The sequence below is a fragment of the Neopsephotus bourkii genome, unplaced genomic scaffold (assembly GCF_033783945.1).
Source record: "Neopsephotus bourkii isolate Nb327-2 ecotype Australia unplaced genomic scaffold, CSIRO-AGI_Nbou_v1 NB_920, whole genome shotgun sequence".
Taxonomy (NCBI): Eukaryota; Metazoa; Chordata; class Aves; order Psittaciformes; family Psittacidae; genus Neopsephotus; species Neopsephotus bourkii.
The window spans coordinates 92,044-110,117 of record NW_026901414.1 but is presented as its reverse complement, the minus strand read 5'-3'; the positions used below and the strand labels follow the sequence as shown (position 1 = coordinate 110,117).

Here is an 18,074-nt window from a genome sequence, read left to right as displayed (position 1 = left end):
CTTTGGTGTTAGTAGCACGTGAACACTCAATTTAAACCTGGGTGTTTGTAAGGAAGGATGATCTAACCAAATGAATATAAATATATTCAGAATTCCATGTCTTTGATTCATGTTTGAATCAAAGTAAACTTGTACTAATAGAATCTCAGCACTTAGCCTTGCAAAATGTAAGTAAAATGTCTGATGGGCAAAAAGAAGTCAATTTTGCAACCAAACTGTAGGCTGCTTGTATGACAGCAGTTATATACAGAAGTGCTGGGATATTGTGGTGTGGGGTCATAGCATAAAAAGAATCATGTATTGCTTTTTTTTTTTTGTTCTTTCTTTTTTCTTTTTTAAAGTGATCAAGTTAATCAGTAATTCTGCTATTAGTGAAGTTTTGTTGCTGTGTGGTTCAGATGATTCGTGGCTCTAGCTTTGGATGGTGAATTGAAAATTGAGTAAAAGGGTGATTGCGATGCGTCATGGTTTAACTCCAGCCAAACAGCTTTTCACTCGCTCCCCCCTCCTTCCTGCCCTCCCCTTACTCCTGGAGGGACAGAAAGGAGAATCAAAAAGAATGCAACTCCCACAGGTTGAGATAAGAACAGTTTAGTAACTAAGGTATAACATAAATCGCTACTGCTACCACCAATAATAATGATAAAGGAAATAACAAGGGAAGAGAATACAACACCTCAGCACCAGCTGACCAATAACTTGCCCCCCCCTTCCCCCCCAGCCTCCAAGCATCGACTGATACCTTCTCCAACGCTGCAGTCACTAGCCCTTCCGGGTCACTCTCTGTTACATCCTGGGCATGACGTGCTGTGGTATGGAATACCTCTTTGGCCAGTTTGGGTCAGGTGTCCTGTCTCTGCTTCCTCCCAGGTTCCCCTCCTCCCTGGCAGAGCATGAGGCTCACAAAGTCCTTGGCCAAACCAAAATATCATTGTTACCAGCTTTGTTCCCAGACCAAAAGTCAAAACACAGCACTGCACCAGCTACCAAGAAAGAGAAAAATGACTGCTACTGCTAAACCCAGGACACCATGCAAAATCTGTTCTGACGAATTGTGTTTCAAAACAAAACAGGGTCAGAAGAGAATGTGCCTTGAGAATGCTATCGTCATTGCTTTCATGTTTATTGCAGCTCCCCTGTGGCAGGTCACAAACAGTATCTCCCGTTTCCACACTGAATGTTTTTCATGTAAAGAGTCTTTTTTTTTTTTTTTTTTTTTCTGCAGTAAATTAATGGAGCATTTTAAAAACCTTGCTAGGTTTAAAAATAATTACTGTAATTGATTTTGCAGACATTGTTCTGGTTATGCTTCATTTTTTTATTTTCTTACCCTTTCCATGAAGGGAACCTGCAGAGGACTCCGTGTATGTATCTCCTTCTTCCCTATTGAGTAAGAGCCTTTTTATGGTGCAATGTTAATGATTGTATTAGATCCATTTTTAGCTGAGGCATTTTGGAGTAATGATCTGAAACACTATAGAAGAAAATCAAAAAATCTTTGTAAAAGGCTGAGGAATAAAGAGTAGTACATGGCCTTTTAGTCTGTCTTAAATCACTGCAGAAGCTGCACTGACACATGATGTTTGTGAAAGACTTAATACAGTTTTTTCTAATTGGATGAATTTTCTTGTTGTGCAAAAACTGTTATTACACTCTGTGAAACCAGCTGTGCTGCAAGGGGAAGAAATTAAATTGTCTGACTGAGAGGTCGCTGGTGAATAGTAGCGCAAGATCTGTTACCATTATTAGAGGATTATGAGGCTCTAGAGGACATCCGGTCTTTTATGGTCTTTCAACTGCTGAAATGAAATATTTTAGTGGTAAATGACACTCTTCTGGGAAATCCATCTAAAGATACATTTTTGTGCTCTTTGGGGGTTGGGAGTGGGTTTGAAACCAAAACAAAGTGTAAAATGCATTTTTATTTGTGTAGAAAACATTTTTATATGTTGAGCTGGATTTGGCTTGCTCAGGTGGTGTCTGATGATATTGTTCGATGTCCGATTATGTGTACTGTGAAGAGTAGCAGTAGGGAAACAGTCACATTATAGTCAGATCTTCATGGCTGAAACTTACTGATTAGGATCCTGCTGCAGTACATGAAACCTTTGAAAGTCTAGCTTCTGTTCGCTAAAAAGTGCTTCTAATTTTTGAAAACAGTTTATTTTCTAACTTTTATAAACAGAAAGTGAACTTCATTTGTGCACGTTTTTGAAAAACTGGTTCCTTCATTTCGTGTGAATTATTTGATGCTTCCCTCTTGCTCATTGGAGCAAGAAATGCCAGAGTACTGAATGCTTTTGAAAACCTGCTCATGTCACTGCCTTGCATTCTGGGGATCTATATTGTTGCTACCTGTCTTGCATAACTTGGCCTAACATTTCCCAGAAATAAAACCTGGAACTTTGTAGTGACATTTATTTCCTGTCTTTTGGTTGGCTTTTTGTGGGGGGCCTGGAATGATCTTTTAGTGTTAAAATTGACCCAAATAACTAATTTATTCACACCACATTCCCCTACATCCTTCAGAAAGTGCCCTGTGGAACTGAAGAATCAAAATATTTTAAAAGTTTGCTGTGATGAGCTTTTCACTTTCTTAAAGGATATTCTGATCACTGTTTTACCACTTACTTTATCCACCTATTATAAAACACCATTTATTTCTGTAGAACTGACTAAAAGAAGCGAGATAAGCATGCAAGCAAGGAAAATACAGTGGGAATAATGTGAAGTGATAGCCAACATTTAGAATTTAAAATTATATGTTAATATGTATTTGATTATTCAACCTCACTGACACATCATCTGGGAGTGTAGGGAATGCAGAAGGCAGTGTTGCCAGGCAGCATGCCTCTCCCACCTGTGGAGCTGCTTCTTACCTACTAGGAGCAAATGAGTCATCATGTCTGCATTTTGGAGCTGTTAAGCTGTTTGCTGAAAATTTAGCATAAATTTAATGTTGAAATTAGTCCCAGCATTGTTTATCCATTACGTGAAGCAGATGGAGAGAGGAGCAGCTCTGCTGTACTAGAACGTTTTGGTCTTATTCCTTATCTTACAATGTGAACACAAAGATCAAAACAAGTACACTTTGAAAGACAATACCTTTAAGAAAATTTGTCACTAAGCATGTGCTTAGTCTTTTACTGAGAATTTTGTAAATCAACTTTAGTATCGGTTTCCTAGATTTTAGTGTAAAAGTCATAGTAGAATTTTTATTTGATGCCTGTTTAGTGTAGAATAAAATTTGTAACTGGAAAATTAATGCCAACACTGGAGTTGGAATGAACTTAACCGTCACAGCTGATAAAGTCTAAGGCTTGAGCTGACTGGCTTTACAGGGTTTGGATGCTTTTATAACTAAGGATTAGGGATATAATTTTTTTTGATTGTATTTTATTTTGACCGTCATTCAGTCAATTGCTGTATGTATAGTCCAGTGTAGCTACAACTGAGAATACGGGAAGTAGTCTGTTGAATAGAGAACTAGCTTATGATCAAGTGGAGTTGCATAAAACCCCGTCTCTGGCAAAAGGAAGAGTCACTGTGGGGAGAGATCTGAAGGAACAAACTTAGGTAATGAGTTTGATTACTGTAACAACATATCTGATGTCTCTGCTGGTGTTTTATGTAGCCTGTATGTCCAGCAAAGGATAAACTGATGACATCATTTATCAGGGATGGGTATGTAAAGAATTAACAGAATGTTCTTACCATCTGAGCTGAGAATATTTCAGCCATGCTGCTGCATACAAAACTGTCTGGATAATATTATTAGAAGACATTTCTTTACTCTTCACGCATTGTTTTAACACTTTTATGGACAACTTAATGCATCTCAACAGAGGAACATGCATGACCTCCCTAATGATTTTGGGACTCTATAATGGTGACGCAGGTTGCTGTGTTAGTGTCAGTGATTACCCTCACCCCTTGAGATATGGAATGTCTGTTGCTTGCTTGTCACCCTGCAATTCACCTTGTGTCATTTACAGATTTAGGTAACAGCAAATCAGGTGATATATTTTCCTTGACACTCAAGGTACAGCAGGTGCTCAGAAATAAAACTGGTTCTGTCTATCAAGTCTTCTAGCTTCAAGGGGATTTTTTTTTTTTTCTTCCTGTATTATTTGGTTTCTGTGCAAGCTTCCCTTTCCCTAAGGCTTGATTTAGTCATGTCCTGGATTTGAAGATGTTTAGCCTTTGGTACTCAAGTCTTTTATTCAATTCTATTTAATTTAATCAGAAAGTTAATTCTACTTTTCATCCTGTGTAGTAAACGAACATAGTTTTCTTATAGTCATTGCAGTTTTCCTTTTGGCATGGGTAAATCAGGGACTACAACTGCATTGTGCATAGGTTAGTCTAAAACAAATTATTGCAATTGGGGGATGGGAAGGAAAGCTAAGTCAGCAAATTAAAACTCAAGTTTTGGGTGAATGTTTTGTTTTTCTGTTTTTCAGCGTTCAGTTAGGAATAAACAGGTAGGAGAGAAAGTCTTGTGTTGAACGTGCTCCTAGGTGTGTCTGCTCAGATGAATACTACCTTAAATTCTCAGGCATATTTATTGATTTTGCTTTGAAAGATTTGCAGTAAAGCCAGTCCTCTGTCTAGGGAGGTTATGAGTGATGACTGCCTCTACAGATGGTAGACAGCAACCTTGCAAAACAAGGAAGGAGGCTAGTCAATTAGTAAAGAATGTGGGGAATAAATAGAATAAACGGGTTTATTTTACTTAAGAATGTCAAGTAGTATTTGTAAAACGAAGGAAAAAAAAAGTATAGAGATTTCCTTAGGTATTAAATACAGATTCCAGGACAAAGGTTTTAGGTCTCTGGATGTCCAAATTTGTATTGTTCAACTGTAAAGATAGTGATGTTTTGTCGAACAAACAGTATTTTCTTTCTGTCTATAAGTTGGAACCAGTAATTACAGAAAGAAGCAAAATCCCAGAGCTCTTGAATTTGTATTCATTATTCTTGCTCTGTAGTTTCTGTGTACTGAGACAGGCTTGTGTACACTGAAATGTTATCATCTGAAGACATCTGCTCATGTAAAAATGCATGTTGAGAGACTGCTGTAGCAAAGTTTCCCATTGATAGGTTTTTTTTAACAGCTGCATTTTTAAACCACTCACATATATAAAGGGACAGCTTTACCAGGGTGAATTCTCAGAAGTGTAGGAATGTGAGTTAAAGATTGGATCCAATCCTATGCATGTTCGGTTTGAGAGTTTCTTAGTCTTTTAGCTCAGCCCAGTATGCGTAGAATTTAGTACACGTTTGTTCTTCTGCTTTAAGCCCCCAGTATTGGCCTTACTCAATGAGTTTTCTAAAGTTACAGTAATTTGAGGTTAAAGAGGAAAAACCTCTCCCGGGGTGACTCACTTCAGAAGTAAATACTAGAAATGAAATGGAGAACTCTGTACCGCGTTCACCATAAAAGGAAAATAATCTTCTGAAAGCCAGAAAACTCAAAAATAATTTTGTCTGCTTTCTACTGCTGAATACCAAATTTCCTAATTAGCTATTCTGTTCTTGGGAATGACATCTTTTCATGCAAGTTTTATCTGTGGGAGACTAAGCCATGTGGCTAGGTGAAAATAATTAGTACTGTATAAAGGCAGGATGTAAAGCAGTACCATGAAATTAATTTTAAGTATCCATGAAATCAAGTAAGGGGAAAAGTAAAGCCAGCCTAAGTAGTTTTAATTTTACAGGGTAGTGATGTCAATATGCCCAAGTAAAAACCAAAGGCCCTGCAGGTATGAAAATACTGAAAATCTGGTCTAGATAAAGGGGGAATGGATGTGAATGTCTCCCATCCTTTTTTGTCACTTCAGGGGCTGCTTTCTGGGAGTTTTGTACCATATATTAAAAAGTGCAGTAAATTATATAGTATTATATGACAGGTTTGTGGGATATGATAGTATCATCATTGGAATTTCTGTGTAATGACAGAACTGAATTGGAATAGTTTCTTCATTCATTTGGTATGGATTTTAGTGTACCACTTTCAATTATGTGTTCCTTTCAATATGCCTGTAATGTAATTTCAAGTAAAAATTCACGTGTGGATTATTGCATTGATTTCGGCTGAACATACGTAACACAGTGCTTGTAAAATGATAATTTAAAGGAAAAGAAATTGTTAATCCTATGAAATTACAGACTTAAGAATTTTCCTTTCTCTTTCCTATTAACAGAAGAACTAATGCAAAAGGGTAGGAGTTTGTAATATGTTCTGACAAGGTCACTGTCTTATGTATGATATTGTGTTGGCAACCCAGTTTCAAGTTTATTTTCTTCTTTTATTATAGGTCCCAAATCTGATCCCAGTTCTAATATTTAAATTGGGAAGACCTTTGGAGCCTGCACTTTACAGGGATGTATTGTATACATTGCCTACACTGGGTGTACACAAGGTAGGAATAAATGTTTTTAGTAAAAGAGAAACTGTATCAATAAGAGGTCATTTATTTTGTAAAAATTATTTAGACTGAACAAGGCATATCTTGCTTAAAATAACTGATTTGTAAGTTTCAGCATAACTATCTAATATCTTCGATGGTATATGATGTCTGTTTTAGAGTGAAATATACATTATGCTGTATTATCTGTACTGTATCATTATATATATGTCATAAGAAGATGTTCTTGGACTTGCACTGAAGCTTTTCAGAAAATTAATTTGACACTGCAGTTTGACAGTTATCTCCTTGTTGTACTTGGTCATAAAACAGTCATTTGTAGATTAATCTTTGTTCTCGGACATGAAAAATAACAGTGAAATTTGGTTAAAAATTTTCTTTCAGGTTTGTGTTGCTCAAATTCTGCGTGCCATACACATGCTGGGAAGCGTGCCAAAGCTTAGAGCGGTTACTTTGCGGCTGATGACATCCTTATGGGAAAGACAGGTTAGAAAAATCTTGTAGTGTTCCTAAGATAAGTGTAGTTGAAAAACTAGTTGCCTCTAACCAAGAAAGGAAATCAATTTTGTAGTATTGCTTACACTAATAGCTCATTATCAGTTATGGGAGTGGTGCCTCTACTGACTCTGTTTTAGTGACAAATTTCTGTAGTATGTCTTTCATGAAACCTGCTTTTCATTTAATGAGCTCTTAGACTGGATGTTTGAAAGACAGCTTTCTGCTTTTCATGATGTACAGTAAGAACAAGACCTTAGTTATATGGCATTAATTTACTTTTATGTTCATAAAGTAGCAACAGAGATTTGGTCTGCAGAAGCCATTTAGATCTCGGTGCAGCATTAGATTCTCACAATGAAGAAAAGCAAGTATGGTATACAATAAAAGAGGTATTTACAGATCATATAAAAGTGCTAACCATGAAAATGCTGTCACCAGCTTTCAAAGGTGTGATGATAACTTTAAAATTTAATCTTTCCTAGGATCGAATTTATCCAGAACTGCAGAAGTTCTTGGCAATGTCTGATATGCCTTCTTTGTCTGTTGACAAAGATGCTCAATGGGAAAAGCTGATTGCTAAAGCTGCTTGTATAAGAGATATATGCAGGCAGAGGTAAGCACGAATGTAATCCACCTTATGTCTTTTTAAGTGAAACCAACTTCCCGCCCCCCCCCCCGAAAAGCTGCATAATTATTTTTCCTACTTTGTTGTATTAATTGCAAGTAATATTTTTCTGGCTGTATGAGATACTCACACATTACTTATCTCAGCAACTAGTAAGGTTTAGGGTTCATAATGAAAATAATAGAAAACACATGAAGGTAAAGTTAAATTAAAATCTCTTCATCCTGAAGCAAAGCATCCATCTTGTACTGACCCAGAGTAGAAACTTAAAGGCCTTTCAAATTATAAAAAGAGATCCATGGCAGTGTTCAAGGCAGGTTGGATGAGGCCTTGGGTGATATGGTTTAGAACGAGGTGTCCCTGCCCATGGCAGGGGTGTTGGAACTTGATGATCTTAAGGTCCTTTCCAACCCTAACTATTCTATGATTCTATAATGTTGAAACATTAGAAGGAGCAGCTAATGATCTGTCTTTCTATCCAGAGAAAGATTGGGTGCTTTTCTGGATTTTCCTTCTCAGTCACTTTTTGAATGACGTTATCTTTTGGTATACACAGCATTCTTGGACAAAAACTTCCATTGTTTTGTCACTTTGTGGTGTTCTGTTTGGAACTTTGATGTGTGCTGGTTTAATTCTCCAGGTCACTCAGCCTTTAGAGCTTTCTATCATATCCTCCTTTGTATCTTTTTTTACCTCCCAGTTTTAATCTGGTTTAGTTGCCACTTAAAAGCAACACATAATGAGTTTTTGTGTATAGAATACAACTTCTGTATATGCGTGAATATTGGCTTGTATCTTCATGTTTTTTTCTTTTAGGCCATACCAGCATGGAGCAGACATGTTGGCTGCAATTTCCCAGGTATTAAATGAATGCACAAAACCTGATCAAGCTTCACCTGCTGCCTTAGTGTTACAGGGTCTTCAGGCACTTTGTGAAGCTGAGGTAAGAATTTGGCTTGCTGTTGTGTTTTGCTCTGTTTGTGGATCATGGACTTTTTTCCTAGTTGTCTTTTAAGAGTACTTTGGATTGTGGCAGATTTTTTTATTTTTTTTTCCCCTTCCTTCTGACAAATTTAATTCCTCTCTTCTAAGATCAGTATATTGTTCCTGGGAAATCGTACTGTGAAACTCTACTGCAGCAGGTCAGTCCTTCAGTGCATTGGTTGAAATTTTCAGTCAGCTTTGCAGTCTATTTCAGAGACATCCTTTCATGTATTTTCCATGAGATTTGAAAAGAACAGCTGTTTGGCACATAATTCTGATTGGCTGAAAATTATGTAAAACATCTGATCTTTTGATACCTTCTTACTGGCCTGAGTTAGGAGCCAAGAGTCTTTGTTTCCACAGTGGCGTACCAGATGTGGCGGTACAGACACAGACATGCTGTGAATCCCACTATAGACAAACTGTGGACTATGCAGGCCATCTCAGTTAGTGGACTAATGATAGCCTGCAGAAATATTTACTTACCCATCCTGTCAAACAGCAGTTTTAGGTTTATCCACTTCTTCACTTTTAATGCAGTGTTTACTGCAGTAAGGCCACTCCAACAAAATCCAGCCATTGCCATACGTTTGAAATCATGTCAGCAGTTTAAGAGCAATGTGGTAAATGGTTTAGCAGGCCACAGACATTAGTATTCAATATAGTTAAAAAGCTTCAGACACAGGCTAATAAGAACCAGCTTACTCAGGGTAATCACTGTGTTTGCTTTTGGTGTGGAATTTGGCTTTTCTTAATTTCACATAGATTCTTTGAATGCTGGCCTCAGTATTTAGTATTTAAGCAGTTTAGTGTTTAAGCAGTTGTTTCCCAGGCTGGATTATATTTAGACTTTGTTTTGCAAAGAAGCAGGAGCTAGGCCTATGACAAATGTCAAATCCTACTGTGAAAACCTCATCTGGGAACAGACGTTCTGTACCCCTGTTGAGAAGTGATAGGCTGAGACAGCAATAGCAACTCACAGAGGAAGGAAAGTCCACTTAGTGGACAGGTACCAATTTTTCCTGTCCTAATTCTTACATGTCTCCCTCATCTTGTTTTGCCTCCCCATTTTCAGATCTGCCACCTGGGAATACTTAAACTTTAATGGAGAATTCTCTTGTTGTTTGGTAAAGTAGGTAACCATTTGGGTTAAGTAATGCAGTCTGTCTCTTGTTTAGTAATGAAACTCCAGTCTGCAGTGCAGTAACCTTAAAGGGCATAATCGTAGAGGTTGGCCAGAGGGCTTTGGTTTGATGCTTTCTGTCTCTGCCGTTGTCTTAATAAATAACCATGGGAAAGGGTGCAGCTGCTTAGGTGCAGAATTTTTGTGAGTACCTAATTTTCAGTCAGCTTCTGCACCAGCATAACATACTACGTTTTCATACGTATAGTGTTGACATAGTTGAAAATAGAACCTTATACACCATGGGGCTTTATCAAAGCTGAATTAGGTAAGTTCTGAGAGTCTCAGGAAAGCTTCTTTGTGAAACTAATTCTATAATAAAATGTGCTGTAACATTGTTTTGTTGTTGGTTTGTGTTTGGTTTTTTTTTGTTGTGTTTGGTGGGTTTTGGTTTCGTTTTTTTTTTTGTTGTTGTTGAGCAACATTAAGAATATTAGCTTAGTTTTAACGGGTCTCAGAAGGAGGGCTTCTCTCCCCTCTCTTTTCCTAGTAGCTTTTAATGAATAAGTGCACAGTGACTTGCATGTCAAAAATGTAAAATACACATGGTTCTTGCCAAACCACATTTCCTAATTCTGGGCAAATATTTTGTTGGTTTTTTTCCCAGTAATTTCAATGGAAGCCAGTGAACTTCCTATGAGGACATCTATCCTGGCATTTAATCGATTTCTTGTACCAAGTACTGTATGCAAGTTAAGAAACATTCAAGAACAAAAATTATAAGCATAGTTTTTAGAACCATTTTCCAGGCTTTTTCTGGAAGTGGTTTCTTGCTGTTTATTCCCTCAGTCCGCATTTAATCATTTTATTGACCAGAAAGAAAAGGAACTGAAAAGCTGCCTGAGAACAAATGGTGTTGACTGAGTTTAACCTAAGTAGGAATTACAAAGCTGGTTGCTGTTTAAAACCATAAAACTGTACTTTTACAATGGTGAGTTTGTGTTGAGAAATTTTCAGGTCAGATTTACTCTTCATTTTCTTTTTGCCTTACTTTATATCCTCAGCCTTGTATGTAATTAACATCATAATACCTATTTGAAGTCTTCAGCCAGTAGTGTCGGTGCAATTCCTTAGTTGTGTAGGACTGCTGTTGAAAGGACCTGCCAGGCTTTATATAGGTGAGGGTTTTTCCACATGCTGAATGAGTGAGTAAAATAAGTTGGCTTGGAACCTTGTTGGCCTCTATTCAGTCTGACTCGTCTGGTGAACACCCACTGTCAGAATATTTGCCATTTTACTCACTATCCTGATTACCTGCCACTGCTCCTAAAAATGCTGCTGCTGCTTTTTGGGGGTTTTGTTGTTTTTTTTTTTGTTTGGTTTTTTTTTTTATTCTGGTTTGGTTTGGTTGGTGGTTGGTTGGGTATTTTTTTTTCTCCTTTTCCCCTCCACCCCTATCTGCATTGAAAACTGGTTCCACCTCCACTTTCAAGTCATCTACCAAAATCCATTTCAGTGCACCTTCATCACTGGTGCGATTTCTGTTTTTTGAAAGCTGGAAATGTCAGATTTTGTGGCAATGTAAATGTACTTTTTTCCTTTTGCAAATGCATTATTATATCATCAAGTTATACAATAGTTTGGGTTGAAAGGGACCTTTAAAGGTCATCTAGTCACAAAGTTTCTTCTTCTGCACCTGTCCCTGCACCCATATTCTCCTCATTTTGGAAACATTCACTACAGTGGCAACTTCATTTTTTATCATTTGATTAGGATGTGTGGTATACTAGCGTCGTCCAGGTGGTGCTAATGTTATTTTCTTCTTCCTGTTCCCAAGCTTTCTCATTTTATGTATTTTGACAGTTCATTTAGTTGCTTTCTCAAGGCTAGAAAAGAATTCTAACTTTGTCTTCTGGTTTGCTAATAAGAACCTCTTGGTTGGGAAGCATGCAAATAAACAAGCCTTATTGTAGCAGAAGAAACTGTAATGATTTGAAGGATGCTTTTTATTGTAAAGGCATTCACTGAGGAACTAAACACACAAGCATACACCTGCACTATTTTTAAGTTATTTTTTGATACTTAGAAAACCTTCCCTTTTGCATTCTTGAAGAGCTATAGTTTCCAGAATGCTAGTATTTTTTTGATTTCTGGATGTACCAATGGAATTTTTCAAACATTCCTACCATAACTGCAGAGAATCAGAATTTGCTTGGGACTTTTTTAGGTCTGACACTTGGGTGTTGGATTATTGAACTACGTTTTAATGTTTGAGCTGTCAGCTGTCAAAGACATTTTTACAGGACCATCTGCCTTAGGCTGGCAACTCTATTACAAGTATTCTTCACAAAAGCAGAAACAATCTGGGTGGTGTTGATAAGTTTCTGGATTTCCATCAAATTACAAGCGCTCTTAAAAGATCAGAGACATCATACAGTAGGAGAATTTTAATTAATTAACCGTGCTTAATGGTTCTAAACTGTGATTATCTAATTGAATACCTCTGAACTGAAAATATTATTACTTAAATTATGGTAATGTCTTTATAGTTCTCTGGTTTCACTGAATAAAGAATTTGATGTAGGCTGATGCTTATTTTTGTAACTGCATTGAATTGAATGTGAAATGGGGTTTGAATTCAGAACAGTGTGTTCCCAGTGTGGTTGTGGATCCTATAAATGTGAGCAGTTTCTCAGTGCAAAGTTTTTTAACTAGCTGCCAGAGTGATATGTGCTTTTCTAATCTGAGAAAACACTGGCTGTGGAGAATTCCACATATTGTTAGCTGTGTTGTTTAGCTTCATACACAGCTATTTAATGGGACTGTGGTGGAGATGACACTGTGTCCAGTAGCGGTCCAGAGTGCCACACACTGAGAAGACAGAAGAATACATTAGGTGGAAACATCAATGTTCTGTTATACCGTTAAGACCCTTCAGGCTGCTCATCCTGCCAGCATCTCAAATGTTCTGCAGGACTTGAGCCTTCAATTCTGTGAGTTTACAGCATATATGACTGGAGCTGCACAGTTTTGGATTTCAGGCAGCAGCTGGTACCGTGCATCTGGGATTTTGTCTCAGTGCCTGGCCAGTACCTAAAGACCTGATCCAAAAATGAAGGTTCTTTTTCATACCTTTTTTCCCCCCTTTAGGGCTTTGGATAGTGGCAGTGTTATGAGGAAGGGTCCAGTCTGACACTTCACTGGCAAAGTTGTTTGATGGCTAAAGCACTTTCATTTTTTTGGATCTCCTTTAGTTTTAAAAACAACCCTTAACAAACAATCTCCTTAAATACAAATAAAGAAAGCAGATAAAATGGTGTTCTTTACCTTTTGCTCTCAAGAACAATACAAGAGCAGTGGTGAATGAGGAAACTGAAATATCTGGTTGTGAAAGGCTGAAAGGATCCACAAAAGAAGTATGAATGTAATTTTAACATTTTTTGTTTGATTAACTTCTTTTTCCTAAGGAGTTATTTTCTCAAGTAATGGTATATTTTGGGACTGTATATCATGTTTAGTATACCATGATACTGGCTGAGAGAGTATATTGGCAGTTGCAGTTAAGTAAGACATTTCAGCACATGTTGAGTGTGTTAGAGGCTGGCAAGTCATTGATTACAAAAACAAAACGGTCAAAAGTTGCATATGCTGGCGTATGTATATTGCTGTACTGTAGAATCATCTTTCTGTGAGCAGATGATGCCTATACTCTTCAATAAAATATTTAGCATTTGAAAAGAACATGATGTTTCTTTTAGCTGCTAGAAAAATTTAATTTCTCCTGGACCGCCGCTTATCAAAAGGATATATATCAGTAAATTTAAAATCTGTAATGTGTTAATATAATCTCTGCCATTTTTGTGAATGTTTTTGTATATAAGGAAATTGAAAGGAAAAAATCTTAAAAATTTCACCTTTTTAGTCAAAGTATTGGTGTTGACTAAACTACTGAAATACTATTTATTCAGTACAGTATGCTAAGTACTAGATCCTGTATGCCACTTAGTACTGTGCTCAGCATGTATGATATTTATGTGTGTATGTATGGAAAACAATCCTCAGTGTATAAGATACCATATGATTGTTGTAATACTGTTGGGGATGTGTGACTTAATGCCTGTGGTTTTGGCATACCAAATATACGTGGTCCAAAACCAGTATGTTGTTTCAGTGTAGCTGATACAAAGACATTTGATATATGATGTACCCGCAGATTTGACTTAGGGCCGTCTGCTGTTGATGAAAATGCTGAATGTTGAAAATGCCAAGATGTCTAGTTGTTCCAAACAATTACCAAAAAGTGCAATTTGCCATTGCTTAGGCGTGGTGTGGACATCTGCTGAATCTGAAACTTAACGTTAGATAGCTCACTATTTTTTATGGCCTTTTTTTCACCTGTTAGCTGAAATTGGAGAATGTGCATAATACCATAGAAAAGAATGACATCAAAGCATCTTGTCTAGCTACCAATTTTGAAGTCTTCCTAATTAACAATATCAGTTGAGACCCCATGAAGACACAACAACCTGAATCTGTTTCTTTGCATATTAATACAAGGTGTATTTTCTGTTTCCAGACGACTAACTCATTACAAAGTTAAAATGTCTAGGTAGCTTAATTTAGCAAGTGCTAAAAAGTGCTATCTGTCTTTCTGAATATTGGAAGAGATATTTTCATGTTCTTGCAGACAGTGTGTTTTGAAAAATGGAAATGAGAGACATAGTTTTCATTCAGAAGGTTATCAAATTAGGTCTTGCTAGCTGTCAGTGGTTGTTACCATAGAAACATGCTTGTGGGTTTGCTATTCCTGAACTGGATTCAACTCAAAAGGCATCTTCAGTTTTTGTTAAACTGCACTCTGAAATGTGTTTTGCACTCACTGAATTTACTGCTCAATTAAGCAATTGCCTGAATTCAGTGATACCAAGGATGCTTTTTTTTTCAGTGCAGAATAACAGTAAAACTATATTTCTTAATGCCTTTGTGTAATATGCTCATAAACATCCCTTCATGTGATTTCATTACATAGATGGATTTGTATTTATCTTTGACTGAGTCTTCTGTTGCTTTGCATTAATTTCATAGACCTGGAAGTTTTCATGGCATTGTGGCTCAGATTGTTTAAAGAAGAGTTTTTATTTGCAGCTCTGGTATGTTTTCCCCTTTCAAAAGCTGAGTATATAAACACTTTTTTTTGTTTGTTTGTTTTGTTTTGTTTTTTATTTTTTTTTTTTTTTGTTGGGGTTTTTTTTTTGTCTAGACCTCGGTTCTATGCCTACATTGTTACAGGTTTGGTATGTTTCTTTGTTTTTTCAGTTTTGTTGTTGTGGTTTGGTGGTTTTGGTGTAGTGGTTGTGTTTGTTGGTTTGGGGTTTTTTGTTTGCTTGTTTTTTTCTTTTATTTTTCTTTGTGGCTCTTCCTGTTTTGCACTGTTTTCATTGCAGTGGAGCCTGAAAACTGAGAGACAAACAGATAAGTTCCAGACAGAATTATTTTAGATACAGTGGCAAAATCTGAAAAGTGAATTTTTCCTCAAGGAGTAGTGTGAGGTTTGATACAGTGCCTCAGGGAAATTACGTTTTTGCTAGAATACATGGCTTCTTACAGAGAGAGAGCATAAGCAAGTGGAAAAGTCTCTCAAGAATAAAGTTTTAATATCAGTAATATTTTGTGACTTGACAACTTTTTGTCACTTCTCTGTAATTCTTCAGCTAGAACTGCAACACTGGCTGAGCATTTTATAGGTGTTTTTCACTGCCTAGAAATTCAAAATATTGTACTGATTGCTCATTGAGCTGTCATGCAGATCTTTAAGGGTGAAGGTGAGCCAGCAGAGGCTTATTTTTTTATCTGGGAAGGGCTAAGTAGGACCAATTATGTGTTGCTGTTGTGCTGTAGTTAGAGTTATGTAGTCATTAGTTTATTCACTATACAGAGCTAAGCTGTTGAAAACTTAGATAAGTAGCAGTTACAGCCTAATAGTCTTTCAGCTTTGTAGAAGGTAGTATGGATGTGGAAAACATCATTGATGGCAGAAGCATAATTTTTAACCCTTAAAAACATTCTAAATACCTAACCCCAAATGTTATGAATGGGGTCTGAGGCAGTGATGTCTTCCTGAATGTATGGATGTTCTGAAACACAGGTGCATCGGTATATAGAAGGCTCCTTTTCCATCTGAAATGTGCATCAGTCCAGAGATAAATATTAACTTTTTTTTTATACTTAATAAAGAGCATACATCAATGGTTTAAAAAAGAAGAAAGAGGGAGAGATTGGTAAGCTCTACACCAGAAGCAGCAGATACAGAGCAGGTTTGTGCAGCATCACTATTTTCCTCAGCAAAGAATCACTGCAGCAGCTGGTGCAATGAGCTTTTGAAATCACTGTGTCCTCCTGCAGAACAAAAGCTGACCTTTTCACAGGGATCTTGGGGTTCAGTGTGAATTCTGGAAGCTGAATGCAACACGTGACCATAAGAAAAGATTATTTGTGAGATGAACAGATCTTGTGCATTGTCAATCTATGTTATAAAAATTCATCTTAACCATGATCTGGTTTAATTATTTTATTACAGTCGATTAATATCAAGAGGCAATAAGCAAGCAGCGCTGGGTGCGCCGAGGAGTCTCCGCTCCGCCAACGACGCACACCGGGGTCTTTGGGGTTCAGTCTTTTAAACTTTGTGGTCCTGGGTCTCAGCCAGTCCTGTCTTCTCCTTTACGTTGACATGGCGCCTTTCTGTTATTCTTCCTTGGTTGCTGGGGTCTTGTCTTCGGTTGAGAAACTTTTACCCAACACCTTCCTTAAAGTACTCAAGCAGTAAAACAAAGCCAGAAAGCACCCTTACTATTTTAACAGTCAAAATGATTAAAGAGGGGACTAGTCTATTCCCTTGTTTCTTCTTCTTTCGCATCATTACATTGATAGCGACATTTATTATACATGGTACACTGGTCACAGGTGCATTGGTAACAATGATTCCTAAGTTCTTGACATGAATCATTCTCATATTCTTTACAATCTAGTAGTTGCCTGTTACTTTAGGTCTGATGGTAAAAGAGTAATCAGCATAGATAGAATCAGAGTAGTAAAATAACCATTAATTTTTAAGAGAAGTTCTCATGTAAGAGTACATGGAGGAATGTGGAGATACTTATTTGACTGTCAAACAGGTGGATCAGTAAAACTGTTTGAGCTGGTTTTGCAGTGTAAATTGTTCCTACTGAAGAAGGAATGAGGAAAGTATAGTGGGAATAGGAGTATTAGCTGTGAATGAATTTGGACTTGAAATCTAGTGTTTCGTTGGGTCCCCTTCCCTTTCCAAAAGGATCAAAATTACTCTTACTACTTGAACACTTTTTCACCTTGGAACCTGATGAAAAGGCCATTTGCTTTGACTGTGCAAAGATTTCTGAGGGCGTCTGGATTGGTGTGAGGAAGAGTGTGAAGAATTTCCAGTGTGCATAAAACACTCAAATCACTTTGTGTCTTGAAGGAGACTTGCAGGCCACAGCTTAGCTTGAGATCTTCCTGTATGCTGTTGTTATTCTTCATAAAATAACGACTGTGAATATAAGCAGTCGACCAGAAAGGACTTTTTTAGCATCCCTAGGTGGAAGTATTCACATTTGCAAGGAGACTTCTTTATGAGTGCACTGAATAATGCAGATTTTGTTGTCATCTGAAGCTTGAATTATGTTTGTTTTGGGTTTTTTTTCCATTTGGGTGTAATTGCTTTCAGTTCACAAAAAATCCCTATGTACTTACCATCTTCATGCTGTACTGACTCCCAACACTAGGAGAAAGAGAAAAGTAAAAGCTTGGATTTCAGCTCTGGTATTGCTGCACAGCAGTAATAGCTTTGCTTCAGGATAACCTTCTGTCTGAAGAAATCAAAGTACTTCTCTAACAATTAATCTGTATCACCCCTGTGAGTATTCTTTTTTTCACTGAGAGACTTCAAAGCCTATACTTTCTTCCAAAGCTTCAACAAAATAAGAAGTGTTTGCTGCCTCATCTTTTCATACAACACAGAAGATTTTTCTTTATATACTGTAAAATTTTTTGCTGATTTTGTGTGGCACTGATGTTTTAGGCACAGTATCTCAAATGCCTTGATGACAAGTTGCTTAACGATTTCAGAGACTCGTAACTTAGAGTTAAGGATATTTTGGTAAAGTGCTTAACAATAATCATGAACATAAGCACAAAAAGTGATTTTGTATTCAGTGGACTGTTCATGTATTTAAATCTAGGCAAAAAGTGGAGTGCCTTTTTTAATTGAGTTCTCAGATGTGAATCATGTCTCCAGGAGAATCTTCCTTTGTCTTCCTTTTGCTGCTGATACACTTGCAGAAGCCCTAGTTGTCTTTGATGTCCTTTGCCAAGCTCCATTCTAAGTGGGCCTTGGC

At 37.1% G+C, this 18,074-nt stretch overlaps 2 protein-coding genes across 2 annotated transcripts in view; one reads left to right on the top strand and one right to left on the bottom strand.

The window, feature by feature from the left end:
• Positions 1–18,074, bottom strand: part of HACD4 (3-hydroxyacyl-CoA dehydratase 4) — a 251,036-nt gene that overhangs the window by 162,961 nt on the left and 70,001 nt on the right. The gene's annotated exons all lie outside the window — the stretch shown is intronic.
• The window catches only part of FOCAD (focadhesin), a 94,124-nt gene that overhangs the window by 26,391 nt on the left and 49,659 nt on the right, over positions 1–18,074 (top strand). The window contains exons 12-15 of the mRNA XM_061357748.1: positions 6,320–6,424; positions 6,815–6,916; positions 7,411–7,541; positions 8,370–8,496. Coding sequence (XP_061213732.1) covers positions 6,320–6,424; positions 6,815–6,916; positions 7,411–7,541; positions 8,370–8,496 — 465 coding nt within the window. The remainder of the gene's footprint in view (positions 1–6,319; positions 6,425–6,814; positions 6,917–7,410; positions 7,542–8,369; positions 8,497–18,074) is intronic.